At 43.1% G+C, this 14,859-nt stretch overlaps 1 protein-coding gene across 3 annotated transcripts in view; it reads right to left on the minus strand.

Annotated features, from left to right (window-relative positions):
* The window catches only part of LOC128738231 (protein furry), a 159,020-nt gene that overhangs the window by 2,170 nt on the left and 141,991 nt on the right, over nt 1-14,859 (minus strand). For all 3 annotated transcript variants that reach the window (XM_053833220.1, XM_053833217.1, XM_053833219.1), the window contains one exon: nt 10,862-12,231. In XM_053833220.1, the coding sequence (XP_053689195.1) occupies nt 10,862-12,231 (1,370 nt within the window). The remainder of the gene's footprint in view (nt 1-10,861; nt 12,232-14,859) is intronic.

The raw sequence follows: 14,859 nt of genomic DNA on the forward strand, positions 1-14,859 counted from the left end.
ATGTCAACACAGCTTGCAAGTTTGTTTTGAATTTTGATTCGTTTAATAGCGAATTCATAAATTAACCTGCCTCAGGTCGATTGGCACACAGTTTTAATCGAAGTGCTGTCAAAGCGTTCATAAATTAACCGAGATTGCATTTCGGTTAAACTGACAGCATTCAGTTTGAAGCGCAGGTTAAAACTGTCTAGCATTACGGTTTACGGGTCGATGTGTCAAACTGCCCGTATCGTTCATAAATTTCGGGTTCGAGTTAGCACGAACCCAGGTTAATTTATGAATTCGCTATAAGAGTCGTGGCAATCGTGGGCGCAGGAAACATGTGATGAGCAGGGTTGCCACATGCATAGATTATTCTGTGTTTAACAGATATTTGAAAGAAATCGCCTATCAGCAAAATGACTCTCTATCTCTTTCACTCTCATTGTTTTGCATTGGACAGATTTTTGCAGATATTTTTACTCACCGTACAGATTATCAGATTTTTCCAACAAAAACACAGAATTATATGTGGCATCCCTGGATGAGTCTGTTTTTGAAAAATTTTCAACTGTGTGATATTTTAAAGAAGCTGAAGCCATTCTGAATATACGAAAGATTCATCTTTCGTACCATCAAGCGATATAAAAAACCGGTCCTTGAAAAATACTCCTCATACCTGGCCATAAACGCACTGTAAGTAGCCCGGAAGCCATCATCAAATGATTGAGAGAGCCTGGAGCCTTGGCCTAGAGCCAAGAAACTGTGAATTTCGCAGTCAACCATGAAGAATATTTTTAAAGACGAACTTCGATTGATTCCAAACAAAAAACAACGGATGCACGATTTGACTGAAAAGCAGAAGGTTGCAATATTCGAAAGATGCGACAGCTGCTGAAGCGGCACGGTGATTGTGATTCTGTTTTCGGAAGAAAAAATGTTCCTGCTACAGGATCAGCAAAACCAACAAAATGATCGGATATATGCAGCACAGCTTTCTGTTATTCTTTGGGAAAAACAAGCTGTTCAAAGGTTCCAAAATGTTTCCAGGGTAATGGTATGCATGTTGATGTTTCTCCAAAAATTTGAGAGTTCCATCGCTGTTCCTTGAACCTGGTGTTAAAATCAACACTAAATAGTCCATATTCCATATTCGGATAGTAAATGGCCAGATAGTGCGCACAGCCACAAACGAAACGCGATTCTCTTCGCTGATCCTGAGTAGTTCGTCAAAAAGGAATGTGGAGACCCGATCCAGCGACGCTGCCAGACGACGATAGGACACCAACGTCGTCTCGTGTTGCGCACAAGCGGCTCTCCATTACACAGAAAAGGCTGCACAAGCAGTATCTCAGCAAGGAATGCACACAGGAAGAGGCCAGAAAATTGACTCTATGTTATGTGAACCAACAACCGTAACCTCTAGCTCCTCTAGCGGATCACTACCTAGTGATGGTAAGGATACGTCAAAAACTATCTGTTGTGAACAACATACGATACCGCCGCCCGCCACGGTATAATCTAGCGCGACTGAAGCAACCAGAGGTCGCCGAAAACTACGCGTTATCTCTCGAAACCGCGCTGCCGGAAGAGGGAGAGCTGGATGAAGCCCCTCTTGAAGACTGTTGGAATGCCGTGAAAACAGCCATTAACAGCGTAGCGGAGAACGTCCTAGGCAGTGTGGCACCGAATCGACGTAACGAATGGTTTGACGAGGAATGCCAGCAGATATTGGATGAGAAGAACGCAGCGCGGGTACAAATGCTGCGTAGAGCCACCCGTCAGAATGTGGAGCGATACAAACAGAAGCGGAGGCAGCAAACCCGACTCTTCAAGGAAAAGAAGCGCCACCAAGAGGAGAAGGAGTACGAAGAACTCGAACAGCTGTACCGCTTTCACGACACACGGAAGTTCTATCAGAAACTCAACGGATCTCGCAAAGGCTTCGTGCCGCGGGCCGAAATGTGCAGAGATAAAGATGGAGGTATCCTGACTGATGACCGTGCGGTGATCGAAAGGTGGAAGCAGCACTACGATGAACACCTGAATGGCGTGCAGGCGGAAGACCATGATAGCGAAGGAAGTGACCACATTGGTGCAGCAAGCAACGAAGATGTGCCACCCCCATCGATAAGGGAAGTTAAAGAAGCCATCCAGCGGCTGAAGAACAACAAAGCAGCGGGAAAGGATGGCATTGGAGCGGAACTTATTAAAATGGGCCCGGACAAGTTGGCCGGCTGTCTGCATCAATTGATTGTCAAGATTTGGGATACGGAACGACTACCGGAGGAGTGGAAAGACGGGGTTATCTGCCCTATCTACAAGAAAGGTGATAAGCTGGATTGTGAGAACTACCGAGCCATCCCTATCCTGAATGCCGCCTACAAAGTGCTGTCCCAAGTCCTCTTTCATCGACTATCGCCAATAGCCAATAGATTTGTGGGAAGTTACCAGGCCGGCTTCATGGAGGGTCGGTCTACAACAGACCAAATCTTCACCCTGCGGCAGATCCTCCAGAAGTGCCGCGAATTCCGAGTCCCCACGCACCACCTGTTCATCGATTTCAAAGCCGCATATGATAGCGTAAACCGACAAGAGCTATGGAAAATTTTGGACGAAAACGGCTTTCCGGGTAAGCTTACTAGACTTATCATGGCTACGATGGATGGGATCCAGTGCTGTGTGAGAATCTCGGGTGGATTGTCGGACCCATTCGAATCTCGCAGGGGACTTCGACAAGGAGATGGTCTTTCCTGCCTGCTATTCAACATTGCGCTTGAAGGTGTTATAAGGCGAGCGGCGATCGAAATGCGGGGCACGATTTTCAATAAATCCAGTCAATTTATCTGCTTTGCTGACGACGTGGATGCTGTTGGCAGAACATTTGAGGCGGTGGAAGATCAGTACACCAGACTGAAACGCGAAGCAGAGAAGATTGGATTGCAGATAAATACGTCTAAAACGAAGTATATGCTGGCGGGCGGGACCGAGCGCGACAGGGCTCGCTTGGGCAGCACCGTGGTAATCGACGGGGATGAGTTCGAGGTAGTCGACGAGTTTGTATACCTTGGCTCGCTGGCAACAGAGGACAACAATACCAGCCGTGAGATTAAAAGACGTATTATCAGCGGAAGTCGGGCCTACTACGGACTCCACAAACACTTGCGGTCGAACAATCTGAGCCCCCGTACAAAGTGCACACTGTACAAAACGCTAATTAGACCGGTTGTCCTCTACGGGCACGAAACGTGGACATTGCTAGAAGAGGACCTACGAGCACTCGGAGTTTTCGAACGGCGGGTGCTAAGAACCATCTTTGGCGGAGTGCAAGAGAACGGTGTATGGAGGCGAAGAATGAACCACGAGCTCGCGCGTCTCTACGGCGAACCAAGTATTCAGAAAGTGGTTAAAGCTGGACGGATACGTTGGGCAGGACATGTTGCTAGAATGCCGGACAACTATCCTGCAAAAATGGTTTTCGCATCAAATCCGGTAGGAACAAGACGAAGAGGGGCACAGCGAGCGAGGTGGCAAGACCAGGTGGAGCGAGATCTGGCGAGCACTGGGTGCCCGCGGAACTGGAGATCAGTTGCCATGGACCGAAACAGATGGAGAAATTATACTGCGCAGGCCTTGTCATAAGACGTTAGGCCAATTAAGTAAGTAAGTAAGTAAGTAAGTAACCTCTAGCTCCTGCAGAGCATGCGACAACGGTCGACGGAACGTATGTCGCCCAACACTAGCGCAAAAGGTCCAAGAACTAAACGATCTGGAGTCCGCAAAAACAAAGGGTCGTTTGTGCCCAAACCGCAAACCGGAGTTTCGTACAGTCAGATAGCGGATACCTCCAGCAATCGCAATCACGCCCGTCCTCTATATTTACCGCGAATCAACTAACGGCTATTCGCAATGAAATCCTGAACTGCATAGCGGAACAGTTGTCTTCAGTCATACAGCCAAAATTCACAAGCTGTTAGCTCAAGAACGGGTATCCGCTCCTCGTTTGTGCCAATTGGAGACTACGGTACCAACACTCAAGCCGTGGGATGAAGCGCTACCACGAACGTACACCATAAAGGACCTCCCTACGCCCTTACGTTCATAGGGTATTTTCCGAGTGGCATGGATACCTTGGGCGAAAGGTCCTCTGTCTGTTCCAAAATCAGAACGACGGCTTCTCTAAATAAGTGTGGCGAGTACTTCGTCGTATCGTAAGAGGCAACACCGTCGAGCTAGCGTTGGCGATAGACCCTCTGTCTGCCAACCTAATTGTTAGGCAGGGCTTCATGTGTGGGGCAATCTCCCGAGGAAGTTCAGCAAACACCAGCTCCTTGCACGTCGACGGACCTAGTTCATCAGACCATAGGTACATTATTTTTGATATTGAGGAGAACTCTCTTAGGAGAGAACAGTACAGAAACTCGAAGAAGACCAACTGGTGTCCGTTCAGGGAACATCTGGGTAACTCTCGGAACTTCTGTCATATTGATATACGTACACCGGCTGAGTTTGACGTTGCAGCCAATGACCTTCAAATTAAGATCATTGATGCTTTTACCACAAACTGTCTGTTAATCACGCGGACAGTCTGCTGTAACGTATCCTGGTGGAATGAACGGCCTTCGTCGGGAAGCTAGGAATCAATTCAACAGATGTAAGATCCGGACGGCATACTACCCGTCTTCTTATCAACAGCGGACGAGATTATAATATCCGAGCTCATCAGTCTCTTTCGTGTCAACTTGGCACTCAGCCGTCCCGGCAAGCTGGCGGAAAGTCAGGGTGATGTTCATACCTAGGGCAGGTAAAAAAGATGAAACCATGCCAAAAGCTTTCAGATAAATTAGTCTGACATCACGCTTCAACGCTTACCAACGAGATAAATCTTTGGAAAATGCACTTCACTGCCTAGTGACGCTGATTGAAAAGTCGCTCAATACCAAGAGATGGCACTCTGTGCTTTTCTTGACATTAAAGGCGCTTTCGACAACACGTCATCCGCTTCAATTAACACAGCTCTCCTTAACAAAGGAACTGACCAGCCGACAATGAGCTGGACCCAAACAATGCTGTCACGCAGGGAAACACGTCAATCACGAATTCAGCGATCAAAAAATATCCTCAAGGAGGAGTTCTCTCCCCCTTGCTTTGGTCACTGGTGGTTGATGCATTTTTGTAAGGTTATAAGGTCATTGTGTACGCCGACGACGTAGTACTGATTGTCAGCCTATGCCGCTCTGCCTATGCTGGCGAAAGGTGCACGAGGTAACAGCGCAGGGCAAGCTAAACAAAGTTCAACGCCTGGCATGTTTGTCAGTGACCAGCGCCATGCGCAAAACACCAACTGCAACCATGGAGGCAATGTTTTGCTTGCTGCCTGTACATCTTCATGTGCAGAAGAAAACTAAACGCGGTGGCTAAACCTGCAAAGATGGCGCAAAAGTGACATACTACATCGTAACAAGAGAACCAAATTGATCACCTTCGCGTACTAAGGAAGTTCAAACTATCACCCCTAGTAACGACATTCTCTGACTGGACGGCCTAACATGGATATTTCTTATAGTGAATTGAGACCGATCGCACTATATGGAACAATGGATGGCCCGTTCTTCCATTCGACATCATCTGTTCTTTACAGATGAATCAAAAATCGGGACCTGCACAACTTCCAGAGTCTACTTAGTTACTTAAGTGGCTTGCCGTCCTAAGACAAAGCCTGTTGAACAAGGTTTCTTCAGTTAACTCGGTTGTGGGCTACCGCTCTCCAATTTCTCGGAGTACTCACTCCACCTGGTCTAATTATCTTGCTCGCTGCGCTCCTGGTTATCTTGTTCCTACCGGATTCGAGGCAAACACCATCTTTGCAGGGTAGTCATCCGGCATTTTCGCAACATGCCCTGCCCATCATATCCGTCCAGTTTTAGCCATCCTTTGATGGTTTTTCCGCCTTTATCAGTGAGCCAAGGTAGACAAATGCGTCGAATACCTCAAACTCATCGCCGTCGGTCAATATACTACTGCCCAAGCGGCGTCGATCGACATCGGTTCCGCTGGCCAACATGTACTTGGTTTTAGACGTATTTATCTTTAACCCAATCTTTCCTGCTTCGTGCTTTAGTCTGGTGTACTGTTCAGCCATTGCCGCAGATGTTCTGCCGATATTATCCATGTCATCGGCAAAGCAGACGAATTGAGTAGATTTATTGAAGATCGTGCCCCGTTAATCGTTGATATCCGCTCGGATCATAACACCTTGTAGCGATATGTTGAACAGCAGGCATGAAAGACCATCACCTTGACGAAGCCCTCCGTGTGATTTGAATGAACTTGACAATCCACACGAAATCCGAATACAGGACTGTGTACCGTCCATCGTAAATTGAAACGGTTCGACGAGCTTCCTGGTGAAGCTGTTCTCGTCCGTGATTTTCCATAGCTATTTCCGGTCGATGGTATCATATGTGGCTTTGAAGTCAACGAACAAATGGTGCCTGGGAGCTCTGTATTCATGGCCTTTTTGGCGAATCTGCATGATAACCTCCATAAGTTCGTTTATCGTTGGGACTGGCACTTCGTTCCAGTTTGTTGAACCGTTAACATCGCTTTCCCCGTCGTTATGGTTCTCCGCCTGGGCGCCATTCAAGTGTTCATCTAAGTGCTGCTTTCACCTATCGGTCACCTCACGATCGTCCGTCGAAATACTGCCATTTTTATCCCAACACATTTCGGCTCGCGGCACAAAGCCTTTGCGGGATCCGTTCAGTTCCTGGTAGAACTTTCGCTGCTCCAACTCTGCATATTCCTACTCTTCTAGGTAGCGTTTTTTCTTCCGAAGGCTTCCAACAGTCTTCGCTTCGTCCAGCGCAGCGCAGCATCGAGTAAATGCGTGTTGTTTGCGGCGATGTCTGGCAGTCGCGCGGGGCTTAACCGAGACTAGCGTCGGTACCGAACAACGGTTGTTTACAACGGAGAGTTTTGGGAGCAGCGGTAGTGATTCAAGTCAACGTTAACACTTCGATAATGTCTTAGAAGTGCCGGCAATCGAACAAAACGTGGTCGATCTGTGATTCTGTCTGATTTAATGACCTCCAGGTGTATTTACGTAGGAGTTTCTGCTAGAAGAAGGTACTACGCACAGCCATGTTCTTGCAAGCGGCAAAGTGGATAAGTCTTCGGCCCATTTCATTTAGCATCTGGTATGCGCTGAACCCTGCAATCACCGGTTTGTGTTCCTCCTCTTAGCCGACCTGAGCATTGAAATCCCCGATGACGATCTTGATATCCTCTTTTGAGCAGCGGTTGTATTCACTCTTCAGCTGCGCGTAGAGTTCATCCTTGTCGTCATCGGTACTTCTGCGGTGAGGGCCGTGCACATTGATAATGCTTATATTGAAGAACCGGCCCTTGATTCTCAACCTACACATTCGAGGATTCATTGCCCACCACCCAATCACACGTTTCCGTCGTCCATCTCTATGAACCAATGTTTGCACCAGTCAATAAATGAATCAAGGAAGTCTTGAATGCGGTGGCAGTCGTCTATATTTTCTATCGAAGCAAACAATATCAGGTCATCGGCGTACACTAACTTCTAACCAACACCCAGAAGACAACACAACGTCGATTCGTTAAAGAATTGCTAGAAAAGCAGCGGTCCCACGTTGCTTCCTTGAGAAACTTTAGACTTATTGGTAAACACCGATGAAACACTGCTTCTAAGTTTCACACGAAGCACCCTACCACTGAGGTATGAGTTCAGCCGTTCAACCATCTGTTGAAAAGCACCAAATGGAGACAGTTTCCGTAATAGTTCCGTAATAGAAGAAGGGAGAGACAAAACTATTATCAGCCCAGTGTCACCAATACACTCTCACATATGATTTTACAGTACCCTCATACTGATGGGCCCCTCGTTGCTGGGCCCCAAACAACAATGGCCGCTCCATATATTTTCTATGAAATGATTTCCCGCCCAGTGTTTTGACGTTTTAGATTGCGGTCGTAGAAAAACGGCGACGTACCGGGGGGTCGTTCGTTATGGATTGTAGTTTTCTGTTGTATTGTACAGTGAGCGTTGGCAGGAAGGTATCAACAAAAATTTTATTTTTACATTCGAAGCTTAGTATAACAGTATAATCAATATATATAGAATGCCAGTGTCGCTGCAGTGCGCGTGGTAAACATCACACATGTTCAGATAATATATTTACATTATATATGCAAATGTGTGTGTGCCTGAGATTCATCAAAAGTGGAATCTCATTGTCAAACTTTGACAACCAGTTTAAAATTTCAATTATGGCTGCCAAGTAATGTGATTGGAAACTTCGCTTGCTACAAATTTCTGAAAAAATCGGTGCAAAAGGGCGCAGTTGTGGGAATTTATTCATTCGGACGAAAAGAAAAAGAACGTTTAAAACCATTTCACTAGCATAAAAACACAGCGGAGAACGCACTGATGACAGCACCAACCAGCGCACAGATAAAGAACAGATAAATAACAATGAACAACTTTGACAACGAAGTTCCCGATTCACAGATTTGATACAGACTGTTAGCATCATGTTTACCACAATGAATCCTATAGAAAAACAGCGACACTGGCATTCTATATATATTGATTCTACTAGTATAACCTTACAGGTCATGATAAAACTCTAAATGACTTTATGTCTAAATTTCATGCTGATTTCATTTTGAAAAGAGAATCACGTAGTATATGAAATAGCATAGCAAAAAGCGGACTTGAATCAGAACTCAATCGCACACAAAACATAGTTTTACTAACACAAATAAATTTATAGAATCATTTAGATTGCTTGAAGAAGCAGAAATCAAATCGAGTAAGTATACAATAACCACGACACGTGGGAAAACGATGCCCGTGATTGCACTGCATTGCACTCAGAGTATGATTTTTTCTATTCCCCTATCACGAGCGGTAGAATGCACATTGCACCTCGAGTGTATGACATTCTCAACAAATGAACATGGTTTTGTACAAGGTAAAGTAGAACAGGGGGCAGGAGATGGAGTAACGAAAACAATCGGTTGTTATATCAATCGTGATGTTCAATTGAAGATACATTCAGCGTAAATACGCAAGGCACAGATGAGCGAGTTCAATCATAATCACATTTTAAAATAAACAAAAACAAAACTCCATAGTCGACTAAGGTACGTTAGTCAACTTAAGAGCTAACAGTGTCACTTTTATATGACAGATATTGAACCGAAAACGAATACTTGCCATTTTCAAAACAAAATTCCATGATATCGAATTATTAAAATCGAACGTGCCAAATGAAATAGTAAGCTTCCACGAATTGGTTTCATCAATTTAGCTTTAAAGTGTTTCGATTCCTTAAATAGGGTTCCCAAGTCCGTGAGTGGGTGTCAGCTGATCTTTCATACTAAACTCATCCTTATTCCATATAAACACATTCTATCTAAAAAGTCTTTCTATCACTTGGAGAGAAGACTAACCATAGCCAGTGACATACACTGTTGTTGGCAGATAGCTATTTAGTAACTCGGATGATAATGTCGCAAACTGATCGCATTATGACATTTATTTTAACGACAGATAATAAAACTCTACCATTTCCTCCGCCAGAAAACTCTGAGCCGGCTAGGCTAGATGGAAGATCAAAGCGGCCAGTCCGTTGAACGTGTCCCGTGCTTTTCCATATGAGAAAAGGAAAATAACAATTTTTATCTAGCAGCTCGGCTCGTCGTGCTTCTTGTTCAAACAATTTATCCGTTATCAACCAACCGTGCAGTAGCTGTCAATGGAAATCCTGGATGGAAGCATCATCGTGATAAAATAATAATGTCTTTTGAGAGGATTAGACAATCATGCTAACGGTTTATGGTCTTAACACCAGTTCCGAGAGCGAAAAATTAAATGCAATAATTTTAATCGTAAATCTGAAATTTAATTTCCTACGTTTCAAGTTACGTCTAGCTACTAATTCTTTACGCTTCAGAAGTTATCAATTGATTGAACAGTTGTCTCATGTGCAATGATATTTTAGGACATTCACCTTAATTGAATGCATCACTTTAACGCAAACACTTCCTGCACGTACCGATTGAGAAGCCTGCACGACATCCAGTGATAACATTTACTTATTCATTTCGCATTCATAGTTGGCATGTAAGATTTACGTCGGTTTGCAAAGCGGATTATCTGAAGCATAAATCACCTACCGTGTTGGGTTGGTTTATTAGAAAAGTCTATAGATAAAGCACTGAATAACCCTGAATAATTTATTCATAAAGGCTTTGTAATCTCATTAGCATCAATGGAAGTCAGTAGGAGCCGGAACTTACGTAGGTGCGAAGATATTCCAGCTATAGATTTACCTGCAAAAACAAGTAGGAAGGTACGCATAAAACATGAGTTGCCTATGGCTACGGTTCGGCCGAAGCAAGGTGAATCCATTCAATCTATTTCTCAAAATGCAGCAGGATACGATCAAGCTATTGAAATTTAAGGAAGGCGGATTGGCTGATAGGAAATTGTTATTGGATTATAGAAAGCAATAAAATGAGCTAATTAAATCGATACAAACCGGCAAGCTATAACATTTTACGCTCGAAGCTCTGAATAGAACGTTGTAAATGTTGTAATACGATAGTGAATCGAGGGAGAATTGAATACTTTTGAGTTCATGCTGCAAATGTTCTTCCCTACTTTTCCCAAAACCCTTGCAGTTTCGCTTTAATTTTCAAACCGTATATCTCCCTTTGTCTTGTAATTAAAGTTTCACAAATTTTAATAGCCAAAGTGTCACAAAGAAACAAGCAACCTCCTGGTCGGACAGAATTTATGAGAACTTCGAATGATGTCAAAACAGTTCATAACTTCACTTACCTCTGGTTGTCAATGAGTTCGATTAGGCTATTTTCGAACTCGCAATTGTTCATCGGCAAACCGGGCGATGGGGTGGGTGTGTTCTCTCCTTCCGTCGATGTCGAAGTATCTAACGATTCCATTTCGGCATCGTCGATACATCGCAGCAGTGCACCCCGAACCGATACGTAAAGATTGGAAAGATCCTGCATTTTTTCATTCTGGCGCAAATTCTGCACGACACTGGTGGCTATCTTGTGATCGGATTCGATCAGCAGCAACAGTTGGAACATCAGCTTGTACAGACTGCGTCCGAGATCGATAAGCAGCTCCGTTGTGGCCGGATCAACAGACATCGACGTCATCAGATTCGATCCGGTTCCTTCATTTGACGAATCAATGTCCGACGTAAACAAAGCAAGCTTGCAGGACGTTTTGACGTTATCTAAGCTATCGAGAACGGTATCCTTTCGGTCGAAAAATGTCTCCAAATGTTCCTGAACTTCAAGAACTCCATATCTTAGGTTTTCAAACAACCTCGGAGTGGTCACCAAACTTTGATGGTACCAAATTTTTGGTGGTTCTCCTCTAGACGAAAGCAAATCTGACAACACTGATATACGATGGCCCAATTGGACTCCAGTTCCCGTGAAGTATCGCATACACTCTTTCGAAATTGAGATCGATCGATGAGATAGCTCCTTAATCAGCTTAAACAATTGGTTCAGCAAATCAGGAGCATGGCCGGATGGTTGATTCACTAGCAAAGCGATCAAATTCCTTCGATAAGCTTCCTCACTTTCATCTCGAATCGGTTGTCGGTACGATATCATGGTCGGCAAATGAGGTGACGCATTACAAGGAGTGATGTCTCCAAGATCTCCAGCACTAGAACCACTGGTATCGCTTCGCGATACAGAGTCTCTTCGATGTCTTCGCTCTCGCAAGCTCAAACTGGTGGGCGGACCACTTAAATAGGACGTTTTCGAGAAAATTGGTCTCTGTTCTTCGTCCAGTGGAGATTCCGATTCTACCTCCTCGTCGCTGGAATCATCAGCGTTCGGTCTTCTACGTCTGTTTAATACCGGTGTCTTTTCGCTTAAACTCTCGTCCATATTCGAGTGTGTCTTTGTCGCCGATAGTGGTTCGCTATCCCCTTCCGAAAGGGGTCTCCTACGAACGCCCCAGTTGAAGTTATCTGTCGATTCGCCTTCGATACTTTCACTCTCATACTCGAGGAAGTCAAAGTCCTTGAATACACCAAAGTCCGGTGGACCGTCGTCTCGCTTGGAACCACCGCTGAGATCTTGCTGGGCGCCAGAGGTTTCATCCGTACTGGAAGCTGCCGATGATTGGCGCTCGAGCAGATCGGACGACTGACTGAAGATGACCTGTTTTGCAAAATGAAGAAAAACAAAATTGGCGTTAATTAAGAAATTATTTCCACTGAAGGAAAGAGTTTTGCTTTTATAGGCAGAATGACATTTGGTGCTCTCAGGTGCTATTTGCTATTTAACAATTTGCCGTGATTGTTTCTAACAACAAGGAAAAATCAAAAAAATTGTCTTAGTGTGTAATTGAAGAGGAAAAATAACAATCAACAGTACATAAGCATCGAAAAAAGTGTTGAAATCATCAAATTTAATTTTATAATTCAACTTACGATACGTTCAGTTTATAAAATGCGGATTTTTAACTCAAATTATTTTGTTTTATTTTTTAAATGAAATGTCAGACACTTTCCCAATCACATTTTTTATGTGTGCGTTTAAACTCACTCGATTTTCTCAGTAACGGTTGAATCGGTTTTAATCTACTTGAAATCTAAAAATGGCCTAAATAAAGGTAGTTAATTCAAATTTGTTTTTGTGTCCCTTCTTTAATTCATGACTATTTGCTTCCATCCGTAGAAACAAACAATTTTGGTTAATGTACTTTTTCTTTACCACAAACATCAAATTCACCTCAGGCTGGACGACCAATTACTGCACGATTTATTTTTTCATTCTTAGAACATATTTTTGCCAAACCCGCAGTTCCAACAAAAGGGAATCGTAAATAGGAATGAATTCATTTTTGCAGACACGTCTTCTTACCGCAGCATCGAATCGACCCTGTTTCACAATTTATGCTCAACTGCAAAAAATGGCGTGTAATGATATATTACTGTTTGCGGAATTTTCGCGTAGCATTTCGCTATATTTTACTTCCGGAGCTTGGTCGTCTGACAAAAACTGACAACGTACTGAAGAGGCAGTTCTTATTATGTAAAACATTTTGCGACAAAGCCGAATTGGTATATATTATCATTTTCCACCAGGATTCCAGTAAACATTTCGAGGTAATCAACAGTCCAATACAGGCCCAATCTTGGAAAGTCAATAAAATGAACGAATTCCACTTGAGTTTTCGTAACTTTTTGCATTGAAATGTTGCTTCTTATCTTTATTACTTCCTAGACCATTAACGACAGACGAGAGATTATATGAACATAAATCTCAAGTAAGTACTCAAATTTAAATAAACTGACAAGGTCGGTTCATTCACAGTTAATGATGGTTGATTGCTTATCTCATAAGTTAACCAAGTTACACTAGTCGGCAAGGGACTGCGAAATCTGTTCGAACGAAAGGCTAAGCTCTTAAGATAGTGCTAGTACCAAGGCTTAGTGTCACCAAATTATTGCCAGTAACTGTGCTGGCAGTGGATAGGAAGTGGAGAGAAATGATTAATTGTCTGTAAGATTCTGCACGTGATTTTCAGTTCTATTCATTTATTGCTCTGGATCGTCTCTGCTTTTATCAACTGTTATTCAAAGGATCGTAAATATTTACCACTCACCCACTGGTAATGTAGATAAACATGCGATGGATATAGCACCATTGTTTGCACAGAATATCATCTTTGCTCTATGATGTACAATAATAGCAGCGCAACAAACTATAAAGTCATAAAATGCTGGTGTAGCAAATTGCAGAAATTAAATGCTCTAATCAATCAATTTAACTAAGATAAGACAGGCATTTCATTTAACACCTCTAGATAGATAGATTTATAGAACATTATAGACCAAAATCAAAATAATGTCAAGTTTAGTTATTAAAAACGGAAAATTTTATGGCAATTATGAAAATTTATTATTATAAAAATTGCGTATCAGTGTTTGTTTCGAACTTGACGATTTCTGTAATTCGAAATAATTTAAAACTAGCCGAATTAGAACGGAAAGTTTCATTTTCCTCAATTTAATTAATACGATTTATTAGATAGAAGTATATATAAAAGAGCACTTAAAATTTTTCAATGTAATGATCCATTTTTGGTGCATTCATACTACGGCAGAGATTAATCACACGTAAATCGTCAAAATGCTTTGAAAAGAATAGGCCTTCCACTAGAACTAGGCCGAGGTCAAAATAGAAGCAATCGCTCAATGAGCTGAAAATACCCTCCCGTACCCTACAAAGCCTCCAAGTTGGCTTCGAGGTATGACGAGGGCCTAACAAGTCAGTCGTCGTATGTTCGAATCTCGGCTGAGAGAGGCTGTTAGAGTCAATAGGATCGTAGCAACTGGCCCTGCAATTGTCCTGTACTTTAACAGCTGGCTGCGAAGTCTGTCGTATAAAAACAGAAGGTCAAGTTTCGATAACGGAACGTAGCACCTAGCGTTTGCTTTGCTTTACCCAACAAAGATTTTGGACAGATTTCCATAAGACTTTATGCACGGGCATTGTTAATGGGCTCATGAATGAAAATTATTATTGAAAAAATTAGAGGTCTCCTATTTTCCCAGAAAACTGCCAGAGAAAAAACTGTATGGCAAAAACGCAGGCAAATTCTTTCAGCAACTTTAGGGAAATATCCAGACAAAGAAACACGAATGGAAAATTTTCGAAATACTTTTTTAACTTCAATTTATAGGACTCTATTATGTAAGCACAGAACAGAAGTGGAAGTAGAAATCCAAACACGTACATGCTACTTTCTACAGATACTAGCGAACCTGGCGGTAGCGAATA

This window comes from Sabethes cyaneus, chromosome 2, assembly GCF_943734655.1.
Source record: "Sabethes cyaneus chromosome 2, idSabCyanKW18_F2, whole genome shotgun sequence".
NCBI classification, from domain to species: domain Eukaryota; kingdom Metazoa; phylum Arthropoda; class Insecta; order Diptera; family Culicidae; genus Sabethes; species Sabethes cyaneus.